This window comes from Scyliorhinus torazame, chromosome 24 (genome assembly GCF_047496885.1).
Source record: "Scyliorhinus torazame isolate Kashiwa2021f chromosome 24, sScyTor2.1, whole genome shotgun sequence".
NCBI lineage: Eukaryota > Metazoa > Chordata > Chondrichthyes > Carcharhiniformes > Scyliorhinidae > Scyliorhinus > Scyliorhinus torazame.
Window position 1 is genome coordinate 22,684,600 of NC_092730.1, and position 24,939 is coordinate 22,709,538.

Below are 24,939 nucleotides of genomic sequence, written 5' to 3' on the forward strand. Positions count from 1 at the left end.
GTGGGTTCTTTCAGGGGGTAGCAGATGAGTGTGGGCGGGGGCCAGCGAATCACGCGCACATGTTTTGGGGTTGTGAAAAATTGGGAAGATTCGGGGCGGGAGTGTTCGCGGTCTTAGCCAGGATAGTGGAGGAGGGAGTGGACCCGGACCCTTTGGTGGCGATATTTGGGGTTTCAGAGAAGCCGGAGCTCACGGAGAGGAGGAAGGCCGATGTCGTGGCCTTCGCCTCTCTGACTGCACGGCGGCGAATTTTACTGGAGTGGCGGTCGGCATCGCCACCGGGGGTAGCGGCTCGGTTGGGTGACCTGTACGACTTCCTGCAGTTAGAGAAGATAAAGTCGGAGTTAAGGGGCACAGCAGGGGAGTAACCTGTTTTGATACGTGTGTAATAAAATACATTTAAAAAAGCACTCGGGAGATTTCTGCGTTCCTCTTGAGCACTCCCCGTCAATTCCCATCGCTCCACCAATTCCCCGCTCCAGCTGTCTGGGGGCCCCCCCTCCCCAACCTCTGGAATTCCCTCCCTAAACCTCTCCGCCTCTCTCTCACTTTACTCCTTCAAGACTCTGACCTGTTCGACCAAGCTTTAGGGGGCCTGACCGATGAGCTTCAATGGTGCTCCTGTAAACACATTTTAAATTTTTTTTTAAGAACACAATTGGGGGGTGTTTCCTCATGCGTCGGCTGCTCTCGTCCTTCGAGATGGTAGAGGTCGTGGGCTTGGAAGGTCCTCCTTAGTTTAAAAAAAAATTTAGAGTGCCCAATTCATTTCCAATTAAGGGGCAATTTAGCGTTGGCCAATCCACCTCGCCTGCGCATCTTTGGGTTGTGGGGGCGAAACCCACGCAGGCACGGGGAGAATGGGCAAACTCCACACGGACAGTGACCCAGAGCCGGGATCGAACCTGGGACCTCGGCGCCGTCAGCCAGCAGGGCTAACCCACTGCGCCACCATGCTGCCTGGGTCCACCTTAGTTAACAGTCTCTTGTGTGGCACTTTATCAAATGCCTTCTGGAAGTCCATATAAGCAACATCCATAGTCTTTCCCCTGTCCACTACCTCAGTCACCTCTTCAAAAAAAAAAACCAATGAGGTTTGTCAGGCATGACCTTCCCTTCACAAATCTATCTTCCCAACATTTGAGGTGTTCAGCTACCCCATCCCGGATCACAGACTCCAGCAATTTCCCCACCACACAAGTTCGGATAACCGTTCTGTAATTCCCTGGTTTACCCCACCCCCCATCATCCTTCTCGGAAAGCGGAGTGACGGGAGTGATTTTCCAATCCGGTGGGACAACTCCTGACTCGAGGGAACTCTGGAAGATCAAAGTTAGGGTATCTGCAATGTGCTCCCCATACTTCCCTCAACAACCTTGGATGGAAACCGGCAGGTCCTGGGGATGGGCGGCATGGGAGCACAGTGGTTAGCACTACGGTTTCACAGCACCAGGAGCCCGGGCCCGATTCCCGGCCTGGTCACTGTCTGTGCGGAGTCTGGCTCACTTCTGAAACAGAGGGTCATGGGTTAGGGACCAGCTGCAGAGATTTGAGACCATAATTCAATCCAGCACTACCAGTGCAATACAGAGGGAGTGCCGCACTGTCAGAGGGTCAGTACTGAGGGAGTGCTGCACTGTCAGAGGGTCAGTACTGAGGGAGTTCTGCACTGTCAGAGGGTCAGTACTGAGGGAGTTCTGCACTGTCAGAGTCAGTGCTGAGGGAGCACCGCACTGTCAGAGGGTCAGTACTGAGGGAGTGCTGCACTGTCAGAGAGTCAGTACTGAGGGAGCGCCGCACTGTCAGAGGGTCAGTACTGAGGGAGTTCTGCACTGTCAGAGGGTCAGTACTGAGGGAGTGCTGCACTGTCAAAGGGTCAGTACTGAGGGAGCGCGCACTGTCAGAGGGTCAGTGCTGAGGGAACGCTGCACTGTCAGAGGGTCAGTACTGAGGGAGCACTGCACTGTCAGAGGGTCAGCACTGAGGGAGTGCTGCAGTGTTAGAGGGTCAGTACTGAGGGAGTGCTGCACTGTCAGAGGGTCAGTACTGAGGGAGTGCCGCACTGTCAGAGGGTCAGTAGTACTGAGGGAGCGCTGCACTGTCAGAGGGTCAGTACTGAGGGAGTGCTGCACTGTCAGAGGGTCAGTACTGAGGGAGTGCTGCACTGTCACAGGGTCAGTACTGAGGGAGTGCTGCACTGTCAGAAGGTCAGTACTGAGGGAGTGCTGTACTGTCAGAGGGTCAGTACTGAGGGAGCGCTGCACTGTCAGAAGGTCAGTACTGAGGGAGTGCCGCACTGTCAGAGGGTCAGTACTGAGGGAGTGCTGCACTGTCAGAGGGTCAGTACTGAGGGATTGCCGCACTGTCAGAGGGTCAGTACTGAGGGAGTGCTGCACTGTCAGAGGGTCAGTACTGAGGGATTGCTGCACTTCAGAGGGTCAGTACTGAGGGAGCGCTGCACTGTCAGAGGGTCAGTATTGACGGAGTGCTGCACTGTCAGAGGGTCAGTACTGCGTGAGCGCTGCACTGTCGGAGGTTCAGTACTGAGGGAGTGCCGCAATGTCAGAGGGTCAGTACTGAGGGAGTGCCGCGCTGTCAGAGGGTCAGTACTGAAGGAGTGCTGCACTGTCAGAGGGTCAGTACAGAGGGAGCGCCGTACTGTCAGAGGGTCGGTACTGAGGGAGTGCCGCACTGTGAGAGGGTCAGTACTGAAGGAGTGCTGCACTGTCAGACGGTCGGTACAGAGGGAGCGCTGTACTGTCAGAGGGTCGGTACTGAGGGAGTGCCGCACTGTGAGAGGGTCAGTACTGAGGGAGCGCCGCACTGTCAGAGGGTCGGTACTGAGGTAGCGCCGCAATGTCAGAGGGTCAGTACTGAGGGAGTGCTGCACTGTCAGAGGGTCAGTACTGAGGGAGTGCTGCACTGTCAGCGGGTCAGTACTGAGGGAGTGCCGCAATGTCAGAGGGTCAGTACTGAGGGAGTGCTGCACTGTCAGCGGGTCAGTACTGAGGGAGTGCTGCACTGTCAGCGGGTCAGTACTGAGGGAGTGCTGCACTGTCAATGGGTCAGTACTGAGGGAGTGCCGCACTGTCAGAGGGTCAGTACTGAGGGAGTGCCGCACTGTCAGAGGGTCAGTACTGAGGGAGTGCTGCACTGTCAGAGGGTCAGTACTGAGGGAGTGCTGCACTGTCAGAGGGTCAGTACTTAGGGAGTGCCGCACTGTCAGAGGGTCAGTACTGAGGGAGTGCCGCACTGTCAGAGGGTCAGTACTGAGGGAACGCTGCACTGTCAGAGTGTCAGTACTGCGGGAGTGCCGCACTGTCAGAGGGTCAGTACTGAGGGAGTGCCGCACTGTCAGAGGGTCAGTACTGAGGGAGTGCCGCACTGTCAGAGGGTCAGTACTGAGGGAGTACCGCACGGTCAGAGGGTCAGTACTGAGGGAGTGCCGCACTGTCAGAGGGTCAGTACTGAGGGAGTGCCGCACTGTCAGAGGGTCAGTACTGAGGGAGTGCCGCACTGTCAGAGGGTCAGTACTGAGGGAGTGCCGCACTGTCAGAGGGTCAGTACTGAGGGAGTGCCGCACTGTCAGAGGGTCAGTACTGAGGGAGTGCCGCACTGTCAGAGTGTCAGTACTGAGGGAGTGCCGCACTGTCAGAGGGTCAGTACTGAGGGAGTGCCGCACTGTCAGAGTGTCAGTACTGAGGGAGTGCCGCACTGTCAGAGGGTCAGTACTGACGGAGTGCCGCACTGTCAGAGGGTCAGTACTGAGGGAGCGCCGCACTGTCATAGGGTCAGTACTGAGGGAGTGCTGCACTGTCAGAGGGTCAGTACTGAGGGAGCGCCGCACTGTCAGAGGGTCAGTACTGAGGGAGCGCCGCACTGTCAGAGGGTCAGTACTGAGGGAGCGCCGCACTGTCAGAGGGTCAGTACTGAGGGAGTGCTGCACTGTCAGAGGGTCAGTACTGAGGGAGTGCTGCACTGTCGGAGGGTCAGTACTGAGGGAGTGCTGCACGGTCAGAGGGTCAGTACTGAGGGAGTTCTGCACTGTCAGAGAGTCAGTGCTGAGGGAGCACCGCACTGTCAGAGGGTCAGTACTGAGGGAGTGCTGCACTGTCAGAGAGTCAGTACTGAGGGAGCGCCGCACTGTCAGAGGGTCAGTACTGAGGGAGTTCTGCACTGTCAGAGGGTCAGTACTGAGGGAGTGCTGCACTGTCAAAGGGTCAGTACTGAGGGAGCGCGCACTGTCAGAGGGTCAGTGCTGAGGGAACGCTGCACTGTCAGAGGGTCAGTACTGAGGGAGCACTGCACTGTCAGAGGGTCAGCACTGAGGGAGTGCTGCAGTGTTAGAGGGTCAGTACTGAGGGAGTGCTGCACTGTCAGAGGGTCAGTACTGAGGGAGTGCCGCACTGTCAGAGGGTCAGTAGTACTGAGGGAGCGCTGCACTGTCAGAGGGTCAGTACTGAGGGAGTGCTGCACTGTCAGAGGGTCAGTACTGAGGGAGTGCTGCACTGTCACAGGGTCAGTACTGAGGGAGTGCTGCACTGTCAGAAGGTCAGTACTGAGGGAGTGCTGTACTGTCAGAGGGTCAGTACTGAGGGAGCGCTGCACTGTCAGAAGGTCAGTACTGAGGGAGTGCCGCACTGTCAGAGGGTCAGTACTGAGGGAGTGCTGCACTGTCAGAGGGTCAGTACTGAGGGATTGCCGCACTGTCAGAGGGTCAGTACTGAGGGAGTGCTGCACTGTCAGAGGGTCAGTACTGAGGGATTGCTGCACTTCAGAGGGTCAGTACTGAGGGAGCGCTGCACTGTCAGAGGGTCAGTATTGACGGAGTGCTGCACTGTCAGAGGGTCAGTACTGCGTGAGCGCTGCACTGTCGGAGGTTCAGTACTGAGGGAGTGCCGCAATGTCAGAGGGTCAGTACTGAGGGAGTGCCGCGCTGTCAGAGGGTCAGTACTGAAGGAGTGCTGCACTGTCAGAGGGTCAGTACAGAGGGAGCGCCGTAGTGTCAGAGGGTCGGTACTGAGGGAGTGCCGCACTGTGAGAGGGTCAGTACTGAAGGAGTGCTGCACTGTCAGACGGTCGGTACAGAGGGAGCGCTGTACTGTCAGAGGGTCGGTACTGAGGGAGTGCCGCACTGTGAGAGGGTCAGTACTGAGGGAGCGCCGCACTGTCAGAGGGTCGGTACTGAGGTAGCGCCGCAATGTCAGAGGGTCAGTACTGAGGGAGTGCTGCACTGTCAGAGGGTCAGTACTGAGGGAGTGCTGCACTGTCAGCGGGTCAGTACTGAGGGAGTGCCGCAATGTCAGAGGGTCAGTACTGAGGGAGTGCTGCACTGTCAGCGGGTCAGTACTGAGGGAGTGCTGCACTGTCAGCGGGTCAGTACTGAGGGAGTGCTGCACTGTCAATGGGTCAGTACTGAGGGAGTGCCGCACTGTCAGAGGGTCAGTACTGAGGGAGTGCCGCACTGTCAGAGGGTCAGTACTGAGGGAGTGCTGCACTGTCAGAGGGTCAGTACTGAGGGAGTGCTGCACTGTCAGAGGGTCAGTACTTAGGGAGTGCCGCACTGTCAGAGGGTCAGTACTGAGGGAGTGCCGCACTGTCAGAGGGTCAGTACTGAGGGAACGCTGCACTGTCAGAGTGTCAGTACTGCGGGAGTGCCGCACTGTCAGAGGGTCAGTACTGAGGGAGTGCCGCACTGTCAGAGGGTCAGTACTGAGGGAGTGCCGCACTGTCAGAGGGTCAGTACTGAGGGAGTACCGCACGGTCAGAGGGTCAGTACTGAGGGAGTGCCGCACTGTCAGAGGGTCAGTACTGAGGGAGTGCCGCACTGTCAGAGGGTCAGTACTGAGGGAGTGCCGCACTGTCAGAGGGTCAGTACTGAGGGAGTGCCGCACTGTCAGAGGGTCAGTACTGAGGGAGTGCCGCACTGTCAGAGGGTCAGTACTGAGGGAGTGCCGCACTGTCAGAGTGTCAGTACTGAGGGAGTGCCGCACTGTCAGAGGGTCAGTACTGAGGGAGTGCCGCACTGTCAGAGTGTCAGTACTGAGGGAGTGCCGCACTGTCAGAGGGTCAGTACTGACGGAGTGCCGCACTGTCAGAGGGTCAGTACTGAGGGAGCGCCGCACTGTCATAGGGTCAGTACTGAGGGAGTGCTGCACTGTCAGAGGGTCAGTACTGAGGGAGCGCCGCACTGTCAGAGGGTCAGTACTGAGGGAGCGCCGCACTGTCAGAGGGTCAGTACTGAGGGAGCGCCGCACTGTCAGAGGGTCAGTACTGAGGGAGTGCTGCACTGTCAGAGGGTCAGTACTGAGGGAGTGCTGCACTGTCGGAGGGTCAGTACTGAGGGAGTGCTGCACGGTCAGAGGGTCAGTACTGAGGGAGTGCTGCACTGTCAGAGGGTCAGTACTGAGGGAGTGCTGCACTGTCAGAGGGTCAGTACTGAGGGAGTGCTGCACTGTCAGAGGGTCAGTACTGAGGGAGTGCTGCACTGTCAGAGGGTCAGTACTGAGGGAGTGCTGCACTGTCCGAGGGTCAGTACTGAGGGAGTGCTGCACTGTCAGAGGGTCAGTACTGAGGGAGTGCCACACTGTCAGAAGGTCAGTACTGCACTGTCAGAGGGTCAGTACTGAGGGAGTGCCGCACTGTCAGAGGGTCAGTACTGAGGGAGTGCTGCACTGTCAGAGGGTAAGTACTGAGGGAGTGCTGCACTGTCAGAGGGTCAGTACTGAGGGATTGCCGCACTGTCAGAGGGTCAGTACTGAGGGAGTGCTGCACTGTCAGAGGGTCAGTACTGAGGGAGCGCTGCACTGTCAGAGGGTCAGTCTTGACGGAGTGCTGCACTGTCAGAGGGTCAGTACTGAGTGAGCGCTGCACTGTCGGAGGTTCAGTACTGAGGGAGCGCCGCACTGTCAGAGGGTCGGTACTGAGGGAGCGCCGCACTGTCAGAGGGTCAGTACTGAAGGAGTGCTGCACTGTCAGAGGGTCGGTACAGAGGGAGCGCCGTACTGTCAGAGGGTCGGTACTGAGGGAGTGCCGCACTGTCAGAGGGTCAGTACTGAGGGAGCGCCGCACTGTCAGAGGGTCGGTACTGAGGTAGCGCCGCACTGTCAGAGGGTCAGTACTGAGGGAGTGCTGCACTGTCAGAGGGTCAGTACTGAGGGAGTGCTGCACTGTCAGAGGGTCAGTACTGAGGGAGTGCCGCACTGTCAGAGGGTCAGTACTGAGGGAGCGCCGCACTGTCAGAGGGTCAGTACTGAGGGAGTGCTGCACTGTCAGAGGGTCAGTACTGAGGGAGTGCTGCACTGTCGGAGGGTCAGTACTGAGGGAGTGCTGCACGGTCAGAGGGTCAGTAGTGAGGTAGTGCTGCACTGTCAGAGGGTCAGTACTGAGGGAGTGCTGCACTGTCAGAGGGTCAGTACTGAGGGAGTGCTGCACTGTCAGAGGGTCAGTACTGAGGGAGTGCTGCACTGTCAGAGGGTCAGTACTGAGGGAGTGCTGCACTGTCCGAGGGTCAGTACTGAGGGAGTGCTGCACTGTCAGAGGGTCAGTACTGAGGGAGTGCCACACTGTCAGAGGGTCAGTACCGAGATAGTGCTGCACTGTCAGAGGGTCAGTACTGCACTGTCAGAGGGTCAGTACTGAGGGAGTGCCGCACTGTCAGAGGGTCAGTTCTGAGGGAGTGCTGCACTGTCAGAGGGTCGGTACTGAGTGAGCGCTGCACTGTCGGAGGTTCAGTACTGAGGGAGCGCCGCACTGTCAGAGGGTCGGGACTGAGGGAGCGCCGCACTGTCAGAGGGTCAGTACTGAAGGAGTGCTGCACTGTCAGAGGGTCGGTACAGAGGGAGCGCCGTACTGTCAGAGGGTCGGTACTGAGGGAGTGCTGCACTGTCAGAGGGTCAGTACTGAGGGAGCGCCGCACTGTCAGAGGGTCGGTACTGAGGTAGCGCCGCACTGTCAGAGGGTCAGTGCTGAGGGAGTGCTGCACTGTCAGAGGGTCAGTACTGAGGGAGTGCTGCACTGTCAGAGGGTCAGTACTGAGGGAGTGCCGCACTGTCAGAGGGTCAGTACTGAGGGAGCGCCGCACTGTCAGAGGGTCAGTACTGAGGGAGTGCTGCACTGTCAGAGGGTCAGTACTGAGGGAGTGCTGCACTGTCGGAGGGCTGCACGGTCAGAGGGTCAGTAGTGAGGGAGTGCTGCACTGTCAGAGGGTCAGTACTGAGGGAGTGCTGCACTGTCAGAGGGTCAGTACTGAGGGAGTGCTGCACTGTCAGAGGGTCAGTACTGAGGGAGTGCTGCACTGTCAGAGGGTCAGTACTGAGGGAGTGCTGCACTGTCCGAGGGTCAGTACTGAGGGAGTGCTGCACTGTCAGAGGGTCAGTACTGAGGGAGTGCCACACTGTCAGAGGGTCAGTACCGAGATAGTGCTGCACTGTCAGAGGGTCAGTACTGCACTGTCAGAGGGTCAGTACTGAGGGAGTGCCGCACTGTCAGAGGGTCAGTTCTGAGGGAGTGCTGCACTGTCAGAGGATAAGTACTGAGGGAGTGCCGCACTGTCAGAGGATAAGTACTGAGGGAGTGCTGCACTGTCAGAGGGTCAGTACTGAGGGATTGCCGCACTGTCAGAGGGTCAGTACTGAGGGAGTGCTGCACTGTCAGAGGGTCAGTACTGAGGGATTGCTGCACTTCAGAGGGTCAGTACTGAGGGAGCGCTGCACTGTCAGAGGGTCAGTATTGACGGAGTGCTGCACTGTCAGAGGGTCAGAACTGAGTGAGCGCTGCACTGTCGGAGGTTCAGTACTGAGGGAGCGCCGCACTGTCAGAGGGTCAGTACTGAGGGAGTGCTGCACGGTCAGAGGGTCAGTACTGAGGGAATGCTGCACTGTCAGAGGGTCAGTACTGAGGGAGTGCCGCACTGTCAGAGGGTCAGTACTGAGGGAGTGCTGCTCGGTCAGAGGGTCAGTACTGAGGGAATGCTGCACTGTCAGAGGGTCAGTACTGAGGGAGTGCTGCACTGTCTGAGGGTCAGTACTGAGGGTGTGCTGCACGGTCAGAGGGTCAGTACTGAGGGAATGCTGCAGTGTCAGAGGGTCAGTACTGAGAGGATGCTGCACTGTCAGAGGGTCAGTACTGAGGGATTGCCGCACTGTCAGAGGGTCAGTACTGAGGGAGTGCCGCACTGTCAGAGGGTCAGTACTGAGGGAGTGCTGCACTGTCAGAGGGTCAGTACTGAGAGGATGCTGCACTGTCAGAGGGTCAGTACTGAGGGAGTGCCGCACTGTCAGAGGGTCAGTACTGAGGGAGCGCCGCACTGTCAGAGGGTCAGTACTGAGGGAGCGCTGCACTGTCAGAGGGTCAGTACTGAGGGAGTGCTGCACTGTCAGAGGGTCAGTACTGAGGGAGTGCTGCACTGTCAGAGGGTAAGTACTGAGGGAGTGCCGCACTGTCAGAGGGTCAGTACTGAGGGAGTGCTGCACTGTCAGAGGGTCAGTACTGAGGGATTGCCGCACTGTCAGAGGGTCAGTACTGAGGGAGTGCTGCACTGTCAGAGGGTCAGTACTGAGGGATTGCTGCACTTCAGAGGGTCAGTACTGAGGGAGGGCTGCACTGTCAGAGGGTCAGTATTGACGGTGTGCTGCACTGTCAGAGGGTCAGTACTGAGTGAGCGCTGCACTGTCGGAGGTTCAGTACTGAGGGAGCGCCGCACTGTCAGAGGGTCGGTACTGAGGGAGCGCCGCACTGTCAGAGGGTCAGTACTGAAGGAGTGCTGCACTGTCAGAGGGTCAGTACAGAGGGAGTGCCGCACTGTCAGAGGGTCGGTACTGAGGGAGTGCTGCACTGTCAGAGGGTCAGTACTGAGGGAGTGCTGCACTGTCAGAGGGTCAGTACTGAGGGAGTGCCGCACTGTCAGAGGGTCAGTGCTGAGGGAGTGCCGCACTGTCAGAGGGTCAGTACTGAGGGAACGCTGCACTGTCAGAGTGTCAGTACTGCGGGAGTGCCGCACTGTCAGAGGGTCAGTACTGAAGGAGTGCTGCACTGTCAGAGGGTCAGTACAGAGGGAGTGCCGCACTGTCAGAGGGTCGGTACTGAGGGAGTGCTGCACTGTCAGAGGGTCAGTACTGAGGGAGTGCTGCACTGTCAGAGGGTCAGTACTGAGGGAGTGCCGCACTGTCAGAGGGTCAGTACTGAGGGAGTGCCGCACTGTCAGAGGGTCAGTACTGAGGGAACGCTGCACTGTCAGAGTGTCAGTACTGCGGGAGTGCCGCACTGTCAGAGGGTCAGTACTGAGGGAGTGCCGCACTGTCAGAGGGTCAGTACTGAGGGAGTGCCGCACTGTCAGAGGGTCAGTACTGAGGGAGCACCGCACTGTCAAGGGTCAGTACTGAGGGAGTGCCGCACTGTCAGAGTGTCAGTACTGAGGGAGTGCCGCACTGTCAGAGGGTCAGTACTGAGGGAGTGCCGCACTGTCAGAGGGTCAGGACTGAGGGAGTGCCGCACTGTCAGAGGGTCAGTACTGAGGGAGTGCCGCACTGTCAGAGGGTCAGTACTGAGGGAGTGCCGCACTGTCAGAGGGTCAGTACTGACGGAGTGCTGCACTGTCAGAGGGTCAGTACTGAGGGAGTGCTGCACTATCAGAGGGTCAGTACTGCACTGTCAGAGGGTCAGTACTGAGGGAGTGCCGCACTGTCAGAGGGTCAGTACTGAGGGAGTGCCGCACTGTCAGAGGGTCAGTACTGAGGGAGTGCTGCACTGTCAGAGGGTCAGTACTGAGGGAGTGCCGCACTGTCAGAGGGTCAGTACTGATGGAGTGCAGCACTGTCAGACGGTCAGTACTGAGGGAGTGCTGCACTGTCAGAGGGTCAGTACTGAGGGAGTGCTGCACTGTCAGAGGGTCTGTACTGAGGGAGTGCCGCACTGTCAGAGGGTCAGTACTGAGGGAGCGCCGCACTGTCAGAGGGTCAGTACTGAGGGAGTGCTGCACTGTCAGAGGGTCAGTACTGAGGGAGTGCTGCACTGTCAGAGGGTCAGTACTGAGGGAGTGCTGCACTGTCGGAGGGTCAGTACTGAGGGAGTGCTGCACGGTCAGAGGGTCAGTACTGAGGGAATGCTGCACTGTCAGAGGGCCAGTACTGAGGGAGTGCTGCACTGTCAGAGGGTCAGTACTGAGGGAGTGCTGCACTGTCAGAGGGTCAGTACTGAGGGGATGCCGCACTGTCAGAGGGTCAGTCCTGAGGGAGCGCTGCACTGTCAGAGGGTCAGTACTGAGGGAGTGCCGCCCTGTCAGAGGGTCAGTACCGGGGGAGTGCCGCCCTGTCAGAGGGTCAGTACTGAGGGAGTGCCGCACTGTCAGAGGGTCAGTACCGGGGGAGTGCCGCCCTGTCAGCGGGTCAGTACCGGGGGAGTGCCGCCCTGTCAGAGGGTCAGTACCGGGGGAGTGCCGCCCTGTCAGCGGGTCAGTACTGAGGGAGTGCCGCACTGTCAGAGGGTCAGTACTGAGGGAGTGCTGCACTGTCAGAGGGTCAGTACCGGGGGAGTGCCGCCCTGTCAACGGGTCAGTACTGAGGGAGTGCTGTATTGTCGGCGTTGACATCTTTCAATGGGACTTTAGATGACGGGCCCCATCTAACCTCTCTGAAGATCAGCCACGATTGGAAGAGCGGCAGGGGAGCTTGTACCTGGAGTCCTGCATCCACTCTATCCTGCGGCCATCCAGATGATCTGGTCGTGGCTGTATGTGCCGTCTCGCTGTGCACGGAGTCGCCATATTTCCCCTGTCACGTTTCACTTCAGCAAGTACTTTATTGGCTGTAAAGGGCTTTCGTCCTTTCAAGCAGGCGTGGGAAGCCCTGGATGACCCCGCACCCAGGGACCACCGATTCCTGCTTTTCCGGAGCTGCCGTGGGCGGACCAAGCCCTCCCCCACACGGTTCGGCTGGGCTGTTCCAAGTTGGGGTCAAACAGGCCGAGGCCCATCCAAACCCCTCGGCGGGAGCCTTTGACCAGGCAACACACGTAGAGAGGCGAGCCGAGTCAACCTGATTCTCCCCCCCCCCACCCCCCAAGCCTGGTATGGTCAAGGAGCGGGGGTTGGAACATCACAGACTGTTGGACTGCAGTTAGATATTAATGAGATGGGACAACAGAGCAGAGGGATGGGGTTTGAAGGGAAGGTTAGACCCAGACGGGTGGGCCTTCAGTGAGAGAGAATGGCATGATGGGATATAAACCTTCATGAGGCATTCGGAATCCTTTGCTTTATTCATAGGGTCAGAGAGTGTGACTGCAGGGAGGATAGGCGTCCAGCCTCGGCTGCAGTATTGCGTAGAGTTCTGGGTGCCACACGATAGGAATGGCATTGGTGTGCAGGCAAGATTCACCAGAACGTCAGTGAAGGGGATAGATTGGGACTGTTTGCCTCAGCGAAGAGTGGAAATTAGGGGGCGGCACAGTGGTTAGCACTGCTGCCTCACGGCGTCGAGGACTCGGGTTCGATCCTGGCCCCGGGTCACTGTCCGTGTGGAGTTTGCACATTCTCCCCGTGTCTGCGTGGGTCTCACCCCCACAACCTAAAAGATGAATGTGCAGGGTAGGTGGATTGGCCACGCTAAATTGCCCATTAAATTGGGTTTTAAAAAAAACAAGAGTGGAGATTTGTTAAGAGATGTTAAAAATCCCGAGGCGGCTGGACGGAGTGAATGGGGAGATCAAGGGGTCTGAAAAGGAAGAATGTGCAGGACTGCGAGGAGGGAAGATGGCACTCGAGTTAGGACTGTGCTGTACCCAGCCCGATACAGTCCCAGCCTGATACAGTCCCAGCCCGATACACAGTCCCAGCCCGACAGGACGGTGCAGTACCCAGCCCGATACAGTCCCAGCCTGATACAGTCCCAGCCCGATACACAGTCCCAGCCCGATACACAGTCCCAGCCCGATACACAGTCCCAGCCCGACAGGACGGTGCAGTACCCAGCCCGATAGCACGGTGCTGTACCCAGCCTGATACAGTCCCAGCCCGATACACAGTCCCAGCCCGACAGGACGGTGCAGTACCCAGCCCGATAGCACGGTGCTGTACCCAGCCTGATACAGTCCCAGCCCGATACAGTCCCAGCCCGATACACAGTCCCAGCCCGATACACAGTCCCAGCCCTACAGGACGGTGCAGTACCCAGCCCGATAGCACGGTGCTGTACCCAGCCTGATACACAGTCCCAGCCCGATCGGACGGTGCTGTACCCAGCCTGATACAGTCCCAGCCCGATACACAGTCCCAGCCCGATACACAGTCCCAGCCCGATCGGACGGTGCTGTACCCAGCCTGATACACAGTCCCAGCCCGATAGGACGGTGCTGTACCCAGCCTGATACACAGTCCCAGCCCAACGGGACTGTGCTGTACCCAGCCCGATACAGTCCCAGCTCGACGGGACTGTGCTGTACCCAGCCCGATACACAGTCCCAGCCCAACAGGACTGTGCAGCACCCAGCCCAATACACAGTCCCAGCCCGATAGGACGGTGCTGTACCCAGCCCGATTCAGTCCCAGCTCGACGGGACTGTGCTGTACCCAGCCCGATACACAGTCCCAGCCCAACAGGACTGTGCAGTACCCAGCCCGATAGGACGGTGCTGTACCCAGCCCGATACAGTCCCAGCTCGACGGGACTGTGCTGTACCCAGCCCGATACACAGTCCCAGCCCAACAGGACTGTGCTGTACCCAGCCCGATACACAGTCCCAGCCTAACAGGACTGTGCAGTACCCAGCCCAATACACAGTCCCAGCCCGATAGGACTGCTGTACCCAGCCCGATACACAGTCCCAGCCCGACACGACTGTGCTGTAGCCAGCCCGATACACAGTCCCAGCCCGATGGGACTGTGCTGTACCCAGCCCGATACACAGTCCCAGCCCAACAAGACTGTGCTGTACCCAGCCCGATGCACAGTCCCAGCCCGACGGGACTGTGCTTTACCCAGCCCGATACACAGTCCTGTACCCAGCCCGATACACAGTCCCAGCCCGATAGGACTGTGCTGTACCCAGCCCGATACACAGTCCCAGCCCAACAAGACTGTGCTGTACCCAGCCCGATACACAGTCCCAGCCCGATAGGACTGTACTGTACCCAGCCCGATACACAGTCCTAGCCCAACAAGACTGTGCTGTAGCCAGCCCGATATACAGTCCCAGCTCGACAGGACTGTGCTGTACCCAGCCCGATGCACAGTCCCAGCCCGACGGGACTGTGCTTTACCCAGCCCGATACACAGTCCTGTACCCAGCCCGATACACAGTCCCAGCCCGATAGGACTGTGCTGTACCCAGCCCGATACACAGTCCCAGCCCGACGGGACTGTGCTGTACCCAGCCCGATACACAGTCCCAGCCCGATAGGACTGTACTGTACCCAGCCCGATACACAGTCCTAGCCCAACAAGACTGTGCTGTAGCCAGCCCGATATACAGTCCCAGCTCGACAGGACTGTGCTGTACCCAGCCCGATACACAGTCCCAGCTCAACAGGACTGTGCTGTACCCAGCCCGATACACAGTCCCAGCCGGACGGGACTGTGCTATACCCAGCCCGATACACTGCCCCAGCTCGATACACAGTCCCAGCTCGACAGGGTACCCAGCCCGATACACAGTCCCAGCCAGATAGGACCGTGCTGTACCCAACCCGACACACAGTCCCAGCCCGATAGGACGGTGCTGTACCCAGCCCGATACACAGTCCCAGCCGGACGGGACTGTGCTGTACCCAGCCCGATACACAGTCCCAGCCCGATAGGACGGTGCTGTACCCAGCCCAATACACAGTCCCAGCCGGACGGGACAGTGCTGTACCCAGCCCGATACACAGTCCCAGCCGGACGGGACTGTGCTGTACCCAGCCCGATACCACCAGGTTCCCGTGCTGCAGATCTCTGCTATTAACCCTACTATTAGGGAGCAAGTTCCTTACAGGCCATAACCCCCAGACACCCCAATAATGTACAAATAGAAATCCAGTCAGAGGTAATGTCAGAAACAAAAAAATTTATTTACACTGATTAATCACTCATCGTTCCAAATTCAGATGGCATTTACAATGTCGTAAAAAGGTTTATGGGACGTGGGTCATTGATGGAACAACTGAAATACTAACAGAGGCTGAAACACAAACGCAAACTCTCCAAAATAAAAGCAAGGACACACACTGGACTGTAACGTTTAAAGACTGCATTTTCAGCCTGCCAACGAAAAGAGTCTGCGATATTTCTGCAAAGTTCTCTCGCAGTGGTGCGAGACTGGCTCAGTCTCGGACACGGGGGCTGTGGGGGGACGGCAGCAAACGGGATAGCGGTGGAAGGTGGACAGCGGCAAGCTGACGGCCGGACATCACAGAACGTAGGCGGTTTCGTTCAGGAGGGTGGTACGGGAGGCGCAGCCGGGTCGCGTCAGGAACCACGACTCGAGCAACTCCAAACGTTGCCACGCCAACCAGGACCTCGTCGGAGGGAAAGCTTCGGGTGGAACAAGAGTCCGCGACTGGGGAGGAATGAAAGGTCCAACTGCAAAGGTTCCCCCGATAGTTGATAACACACACACCAAACTCAATCTTCACCTTCAAGGTACTGGACAGGATCCGACTCAATCAGCTCAATCTGGAGGTTAATGAACCCGGTCACCTCCTGAGTTCAGGGGTAACTTGCACAAGGCTCTACTCCTTCGCCTCCACATGCAGGAGGAGCCGAGAATGTTCTATCTTTCATACTGCCGCAGATGTGATTCCAGCCTTTGCTTCCAATGACTGCCACCTTCCATAATAAAGATCACAACAGATCTTTCAATATTGTGGGGGGTGAGGGGGAAGGGGGTGCATGGAGGAAAATATTGAACAGGAGTCAAAATATGAGCAACACCCAACTCCATACAATCTCCACAGCGCAGAAGCAAGCCATTCGGCCCATCGACCGTCATGACAAGTCTCGTGACAGCAATCTTCTGCCTGCTGGTAGATCAAATGTCAGTCGGTGCCCTTCAAGCCATTACCCATTGAAGCCACGTCTTTTTTGAGTGGAAAAACTCTGGTAATGAATTGAATGGCACACCCCAGGGAAACACATAGGGAATGGGGCAAAGAAGAAAGGGGGGGGTCAAAGCATGCCGAAACCATCCTCCATTCAACTCCCAAATCGGATCAGCTGACACAGCGAGACACCAGGGCGGAGGCCATGGCGTCTCCCGGTGCGGGTAAGGGATAGTAGGAGGTGGCGGATCCATGGCTGGATCAGTCCCCCAACAGCTTCGAGCAGTCAGCCGGTGCCTCGGGGTGGCACGGGTTAGCAACCTGGTGCTGGCCTCCAAACTGCAAGGTGTCAAGTCCAATCGGGCGAAAAGGAAGTTGGGAACTTAATCCCAGCATCACCCCCACCCGACTCCATGGGTGAAATAATAAGCCACACAGCAGTCCAATGTACGTCACTTACACAGTGCACAATAACGGGGATTAACCATTCCGTTCTGTCGGCTAGCAGATACCTAAAGCGTTCCTTTTTGAGTTTCTTCTCCCTTCCCGCTAATTAAAATATTCTTCTTTCCAAAGTTACTCCATCTGGTAACGCACCTCCCTCTGCAATGGCACGAACCCTGCTCCCAGGAATCTGCCAGTCTTGCGGTGAGGGGAGTGATTGGGGGAGGGGGGGGGGACAGGGACCAGCAGCTTTCCCCGCTGCTCTGCTTTGGTAAAGTCGGCACATGGCGCGGAAGGGCCGGTGCCAACGTACTTTCGAGCAGCAACAGCAGGCCACCTCATGGCGGGCCGTCTAATGCCTGCCGGCGGAGGGGCAGGTGGCTAAAGTGACAAGGCGGCCCAGCACGGAAGGCTGCTGCCAGAAGGTCTACGGGTGTCGCACTGGTCCCTCGTGGGAGACTCCGTGCAAAGGGGGGGGGGGGAACTAGACTGCTTGGAGAATGCACTGCCACTTCCTGTTGTGTTGGGCTGGAGCACTGTGGCTCTAACCAAGGGAGGTTCCAGTCCCAGGAACATCTCCTCGACTTTCCATCGCCTCCAGTAGGCATTATACATTGCAATGGTGAAGAATACACCTGAAAGAGGATTCTCTGCAAGATGATTGTGCTGTACACACTAATCAACGGCAAACACAGCCATCTTGACCTTTGAGGCACAAGAACGGCATCTTGGCAGGTGAGGTTAATGCCTTTCTTCAACCGGCGAACAAATGTTGAGTGGCAAACCATCTGAAGACGCGTTAGGATAGAAAGAGGCAGATGGCCCCCCCCTCCCCTTGGCAAGACAGCTACAGCGCGAGGAGGGTCACTGCCTTATTTGGCCAACGTGCGATGAATGGCATGAAGCAACGGGATGTCTTTTTTTAAAATAAAAAAGCCTTTTGTTCTTCACAGCGCGGAAAGGAAGTGGGCAATCGGGTCACTGAGCAGTCCTGCGGGCAAATATCTACGTGGCAACGGGCAGATGGGCTGGTTTGAATTCGGGCCCCTTCTGACCTGCCAATCATCAATACAATAAACTGTTAGGCCGACAGGAGGGAAAGGCACACAACCTATTCACGCATCAACACAGTCAAAGGTTTGTCAATCTCACAATACATTCAAAACTGGAAATGTCACAGACCGAGCGCTTCCCAAATTTTCATTTCACAAATGAGGAGCTCAGGCAGAGAGAGACTTTTAGACTTTTTTTTTTGGTATACATGTTTCTTAAAGCACTAGAGATTGTATCGGGCTCTGCAGAACTCAACAGAAACTGGGCTGTGCCAACCACTGATTGCTACGCCAAGGCTCTGAGCTGGGTACACGACGCAGTGAGCCTTGGCGGAGTGGAGGAGCGTCCGACGAGGCAAAGTTGCCCTCGGCCCGGCCAGGTACAGTCCGAAACCGATGGTTCTCCTCTTTCCGTTTCTTCAGTTTTAACAACGCACTCCCCCGGCAGGTAGAGGATCACACGCTGATAAAACGTATCTTCACTGCGGGGTTGAGATCGGAGCAAGCAGCAGCAGGTTTCGGATTCTAGTTGCGAGAGAAGGTTGACCACGGTGTCAGAGCACAACAAAGTAGGTGCTGGAGGTGAGCCGTTAAATGTCTGTGCCCAAACAGGAGAACCAGTTGCCATCGCGGCGACCTGTACCCGGGCGAGCTCTTTCGTTTTAGTTCCCCGGTAGATAAGTAACCCGTTGGGAGATATATGATACAACATGTAAAACAATCTTTTTTTTTTCTCCCTCTCGGGGCAGGTTATGAAAAGTACTAGGCGTTACTGCAGCAAGTGTGCCTTGCTCCAGAAGCAGTTCATTAACGGGAGCGTACAACACTTCGGGGATAAGTGTCAAAGTCTTAAGATTCACAAACAAACCTCCAACCGAACCAAATCATTTTGAGGTGCAAAGGGGGACTGTTCCACTGACACAGCAGCTTTCAGCGGAGCCTGGGAAGGGTGCAGAAAAGGAATGCGCTGCACACCCCGGGGGGGGTGCTTTCTACATTCCCCTCCCCAGCATGGAAAGGTGGTTACAAATGAAAAAGTCCCACCGTGCTCTTCGGCAGTACAACATAACACCGGCTGGCACTCAATCTCTCTCTCACACACACATACACACACACACACGCGCGCACAATAAATTCCACAATCCCACCAGTCACGCGATAGAAACAATGAGAACGACAGAACAACCCCTCCACCCCCCCCCCCCCCCCCCCGCAACGGTCTTGGAACAATTGCTGTGGGCTCGCCATTTGACGATACACCGGTTGCCTGAAGACCCTGCGAGCTTGGGCTCCCTCCACCTCGAGGTGAAGTTCAACGTTGCCGAGATTAGATTTTTCACTCTAAATCCATTGCTTTTGTTTGGGGATTCTCTGCGCCCCCCCCCTTCATGTACCCGCCCCCTCCCACCCTTCCTTAACCGGTACTGGTGAGTTTAAATCCCACAGATTCGGACTGTTACCAATGGCCTCCAATCCCTGGCCGCTGAATATCAGCAGTCTATTCAATCTCTGGGAGTGGGTGGGAGCACTGCAGCTGCCGAGCCTGGCCCTGCCCTCACCTGGCGCCCATGCCGAATAGCGAGCAGCCACGAGGGCCCTGGCTGATTCTCGCCAGCCCGGGGGCAAAGAGGCCAATGACAGCACCCCTGTACAGGCTGAAATCAGCTCAACTCCACAGAAAGCAGGGATTCCCCCCCTCCGGTCCATTTGACTCGGTGTCACATCAGGTGCTGTTTCTATCACTGAGGCTATTTGGTGGGGGGGGGGGGGGGGGGGGAGAGAGCCACAATGCAAAGTAGTAACACACCAGCTGGCTCCCCAATCAGGAAATACCGCGTGTGGGCGGCTAGCTCAGAAGCACAGGGATTCAGCCCAAGTGGGGAAATCGAGGGGCTGTAAAAAAACAAACCCTCGTTGGCCTCCAGCATTGGACAAAAATGGCACCCGACCCCACTGAGATTCACCCGAGTGGTCGGGAAAGTGGATCTGCAGGCCCACACCACTCCAGCAGATGCACGTTGAGCTAATTTTGGAGAGAGAGAGAGAGAGAGAGAGAGGAGGAGGAGGAGGGACCAAATCAATGAACAGGGAGAACAATTTGTCTCTGGGTTCAGGGAAGTGCTTCCGGAGAGGCACAATTGCTTGGCGGTGCAAAAGGCGATAAGCCACTCTGAGGTGATAAGCCTAAAACGAGTAAAGGTGGTGGAGGACAAGGAAAGCGCTGGGCGTGGCCTGCAGGACAGGGGCTGGGAGAGAAAACCCATCCAATTGGCAGCAACTCGAGTGCGTGGTTTTTGTTTGAAAAAGCACGCACCCAAATATGACGGGAATCTCTCCCCCTCCGCCTGGGTGTCGCGCCACCCCATCGCCTCTCCAGTCAAGGGGGGGGGGGGCATGACTAAATGCTGGAGATTTGAACCATTCCTGGCCAGGTATCGGGAACGAGGATACCCCTCGCAAAGGTGAGCCTATGTCTGAAAACCTTTTGCATCGTTGTGAGTAATGGGAGTTTCAAAATAAAAAAGCCCCCCCACCGCCCAAAATCGTGGCGACTTTCACCTTCACCTGTTCAGGCTGACTGGAGACAGCTGTCATTTAAAGCGATGCCACCCCCTCGCCTTTTCGACAAACGTTTATTAAAAAAACAAGAAGAGAAAGTCCTCTGGGGAGCGGGGGCCTCAGCTCCGTTTTGGGTCAGGACGCCGGGAAAAGGCAGGCCGGAGCTGCCGGAACGCGGCAAGCTCAGCCTCCAGAACGAACCAAACCCCCCCCCCGATTATCAGCCAGGTGAAAAAGACGCATCCTTCCATTTTACTCACAAAGTTTAACAAAACGACCCCATCCCCCCCCCCCCCCCCCCCCCCACCCCCGTCCCCCCCACCCCCGTCCCCTCCCCTCCGCTAAAAAAATTCAATTTCAAAAACACTGGCGCGACACAGACGATACACACAAATCAGAATGCTACGTTGGACTCTGATAACATCTCGAGTATGACTTAAGAAACGCGAACTGCAGTGCATTAGTTTTAAAAAATCATGGCAAGAAAAGTTCACATTATACATAACGTATATCATTTATACCAGCGTTTAGCTCTTCTTTTTTTTAAAAAATAAATCCAGAGACCCGGCTCCTCGGGCCTTGAAGCCTTGGGTCTGACGGAGTAGTGTAACGCTTCTTCATAGCTGCTTCACAAACGCTATTTCAGGAATTTTTCCCTCGCCCTGGAAAAAAAACAGTTAAAACCACAAAAAAAAGGTCATGAATCAAGGAAGCTCTGCTGACAGTACCACAGGGTCAGAAACAGGGTCAAAACCGCACCGCGTCTTAAAAAAATAATCAGCCCTTTCCTCTCCCTTGCTCTCCGGTGCGTCCCTAAGCCGTCTATCCCCTCAGACAGGAGCGGTGGAGGAGGCCGGGGCCTGTGGGAGTTTAGAAGAACGAGAGGCTACCTTGAGTCATAGAGGATTCTCTGGGGGGGGGGGGGGGGGGGGGGGGGGGGGGGGGGCCTCACGACAGGGGAGATGCTGAGAGGATGTTTCCTCTTGTGGGAGAGTCTGGGACCAGAGGGAGTAATCTCAGAGTGGGTGGGGGGGGGGCCCATTTCAGGCGGAGATGAGGAGGAATTTCTCCTCTCAGGGGGGAGTGAATCTGTGGAATTCTTTACCGCAGAGAGGCTGTAGAGGCCGGGGCGTTAAGTGTGTCCGAGGCCGAGAGAGAGAGAGACAAATTTCTAATCGGTAAGGGAACCGAGGGCTGTGGGGGTAAGGCGGGAAGAAAATGGAGCCGAGGATAAGATCGGCCACGGTCTCATTGAATGGCTGAATGGGCCGAATGGCCCTTCTCCAGCTCGTACGTCTTACGGTCAGTCATCGCCTGCCCCGTTGAATCCTACAGATCGTGGTGTATGAATCGATTTGTCGATTAAGAGGGCTTTCTTTACAGCCTCGAGAAACGTGCTTTTTTGCATACTCTGTACAAATTGATCTCCTCAAGCCCTCTTTAGCCACAACAGACTATACTTACCTTAGTAATCAGCCTCAGCTTTTCACTGCACATGGATAATTCACTCACTGGTACCATACGCCGGTATGCAACGAGTCAAGCAGGCGATACCGGTGTGAGGATGAGGCGGAGTTTCAGATACGCCCAGACAAGAGCAGTGCAGACCCGACGTGGCGAACGACAGAGACCACGGCCACCCACCCACATGCCGGAGGTTCACTCTTCCGTTCGCTGTTATACGAGGGTTCCAAGGTCGTCTGGCAGACTGACATCCCCACTGCGCCCAACGGGTGATGCAGGCCTTCACACAGTCGACCGCGTGGCTTGCTGGAGCGCGCGGTGGATTTGACACCGAGGAAGGTGGGGGCGCAGCCGTTCCCCGGCCTGCGCTGCACGGTCTCGAAGAATCAGGAGCCCAGAAGGGCCGCAGTGGTGAGATTATTCCCGCTCCACACAGGTGGAGTCGAAGACAGAAAAGGAAAGGTCCTGTTCTGGCAAATTCTTTACCCGGTAACACATTTCCCAGGGCAAGGGGGGGCTGGGGGAATTAAACTGACCTCTGGGCTTGACCTTCAAACTGGACTATCCCACTGGACACCAGGGTCTTTTCAAGAGCTTTTTCGGTCTCCCAATTCTGCACACTCGAAACAATTCAATAAACTAACCTTGAGCTGTGTGAAGATTTGGGCAGCTTGACTGAAGTCCCAGTCGTTGTCCTGCAGACACCTGGAGGGAAAGAGAGAGATTTGGGAGCCCAGTTAGGGAAAAGACGAGGGAGCAGGGATGGAGAAAACACTTCAACACACAGGTACTGGCGAGATATACAGGACATACGGCAAGTAATCGCTCCATCCTATCCCCGTCATCACACCGAACCGGTGGACACTAAGGGCAATTTATCACGGCCAATCCACCTAACCTGCACATCTTTGGACTGTGGGAGGAAACCGGAGCACCCGGAGGAAACCCACGCACACACGGGGAGAACGTGCAGACTCCGCACAGACAGTGACCCAAGGCCGGAATTGACCCCGGGTCCCTGGCGCTGAGGCAGCGGTGCTAACCACTGTGCCGCCGTGCTGGGCTGTCTCAACCTCTTGACACTTTCTGCGCACCCTGGCCTTTTTGGACACGGGCCTGACCCTGCTTCACTCTGTTCCGCTCCACTCTGTCAATCCGACTCTGGCTTTCAGTATTCCAGGCCTAAACCCACGACCATCGTGGCCCAATTCCACCCTGGACCTACAACAATTCCATGGCTGCTGGAGTGTCAACGGTTTGCGCGCTGACATTAAGCTGACCTCAGTGCATTGGGTTGATGACCGGTAAGAACGGGGACCCACTGAGATCACTCCCTCCCCTTGTCATACAGGAGCCTATGTGTATCACATGGGTGATCAGCTTAAGTAAGCAGCAGCCAACATGAAACCCAGTATCTATCTGCTGCAGAGATATCACCCAGCCAGCTTTCATTCACACAGGTGCCGATTCTGAACTCGATGTTCAAAGACTTCAAAGTGAGAAACGGAGGTCAGATCCTGGCTGATTTTACGGCCTGTAAATTATTAGACACACAGTCTTGTTTGTGTCAGTTTAAAAATGCAATCTATAGCGATGGATCTGATTCGAGATAAGCAAAGTCTTGCTTGCTTTAAGGTTGATGGCTTCCTGAGGTGGGCAGGCCTGAACCAGCCTGGGTATGGTCGAGCCGTGGGAGACAGGCCTGCTCTGTCCAGCAGCGGGAAAGGCCCGAAGTAAATGGCTTCCAATTGACACAATCGTGAAGCTCGCACGTGGGCACTTTCTCTACTTCCACTGCTAAGGAAAGTGAGGGGCAAAGGGCCAGGCAGCAGATGGATCATTCCCTGCAGATTTACAACGACAGTGAAGATTAGGTCACCACAAGTCCCGAAAGACGTGCTTGTCGGGTGAATTGGACGTTCTGAATTCTCCCTCCGTGTACCCGAACAGGCGCCGGAATGTGGCGACGAGGGGTCACAGTAACTTCATTGCAGTGTCAATGTAAGCCGACATGTGGCAATAAAGATTATTAAAAATTAAAACCCAGTCCCAGAAGGTTTCTCCCTCGCTGGCTAGTTAATAATAATAATCGCTTATTGTCACAAGTAGGCGTCAATGAAGTTACTGTGAAAAGCCCCTAGTCGCCACATTCTGGCACCTGTTCGGGGAGGCTGGGACGGGAATTGAACCTGCGCTGCTGCTTTGTTCTGCATTACAAGCCAGGCATTTAGCCCACTGTGTAAACCAGCCCCTAGTTTTGCTTGAAATTAAAAAATAATTTTTAAAAAGAGTACCCAATTCTTTTCGTTTTTCAATTAAGGGGCAATTTAACGTGGCCAATTCGCCTACCCTGCACATCTTTTTGGGTTGTGGGGGTGAGACCCAGGCAGAAACGGGCAGCACGGTGGCGCAGTGGTTAGCACTGCTGCCTCACGGCGCCGAGGTCCCAGGTTCGAAACCCGGCCCCGGGTCACTGTCCGTGTGGGGTTTGCACATTCTTCCCGTGTCTGCGTGGGTTTCACCCCCACAACCCAAAAGATGTACAGGGTAGGTGGATTGGCCACGCTAAATTGCCCTTTAATTGGGGAAAAAAAATGAATTGGGTACTCTAAATTTATTTATTTTTTAAAACAAAGAAAAAGGAAGAGAATGTGCAAACTCCACACGGACAGTGACCCGGGGCTGGGGTCGAACCTGGGACCTCGGTGCGTGAGGCACCACTGCTTGAATTGTTTTACAACATTTTTAAAAATTCCTTTCTTAAAATTAGAGCCAAGGCCCAGGGTGGACGGGGCAAGCCCTTAATCCAACGCATCGCCTGCTCCAAAAACCATTTCAGTATCAAACTGAATCTAATTCGTGGTTATGGGCCTGGAGGTTCTGTATGGTTACCTCATCATGTCAATGAATGCTCAGTTAAATCAGAGACAGTAATCGTGTATTCTGCTTTCCCTGTGGCAAGGAACCACCAAGGCACCAGAATCCCACAGAGTGCGGAGATATATCAATTTAAAACGCATTTCCCTCTTCTCCTATCTGATCAAAAAGTCGCTGTGCTAGCCGCTCTTGACTCCAGACTAAAATTAATCCAGCAGTCGTCATTCACAGGGCTTCAGTCTCCTGGATCAGTCAAGTGTACTGGGGGCTGGAGGTGCAATTTGTCCTAAATGGTGCAATTTACACCTCTGCAAAGCAGTACTCCAAGGGATTATCCCTGTCTGCTACGGAAACAGGATGTGCAAACAACAGCATTGCAGAGGATGATAACTGGAGGCCTAACCTAGCTGGCTGTCACTGCAGCAAATGTCACGAGGTACTAAAAACTGGAAATCAGAAATAAAAACAGAAACTCTCAGGAGGCAAGGCAGTGAGAGAGGGGGGGTTTCATGGTGGCACAGTGGTTAGCAG

At 56.0% G+C, this 24,939-nt stretch overlaps 1 protein-coding gene across 1 annotated transcript in view; it reads right to left on the bottom strand.

Annotated features, from left to right (window-relative positions):
• Positions 1 to 15,019: 15,019 nt before the first annotated feature.
• Positions 15,020 to 24,939, bottom strand: part of LOC140399964 (nuclear RNA export factor 1-like) — a 117,792-nt gene continuing 107,872 nt past the window's right edge. Inside the window, 2 exon segments of the mRNA XM_072489457.1 lie at positions 15,020 to 20,729; positions 22,176 to 22,236. Of these exon segments, the coding sequence (XP_072345558.1) occupies positions 20,685 to 20,729; positions 22,176 to 22,236 (106 nt within the window). The 3' untranslated portion in view covers positions 15,020 to 20,684.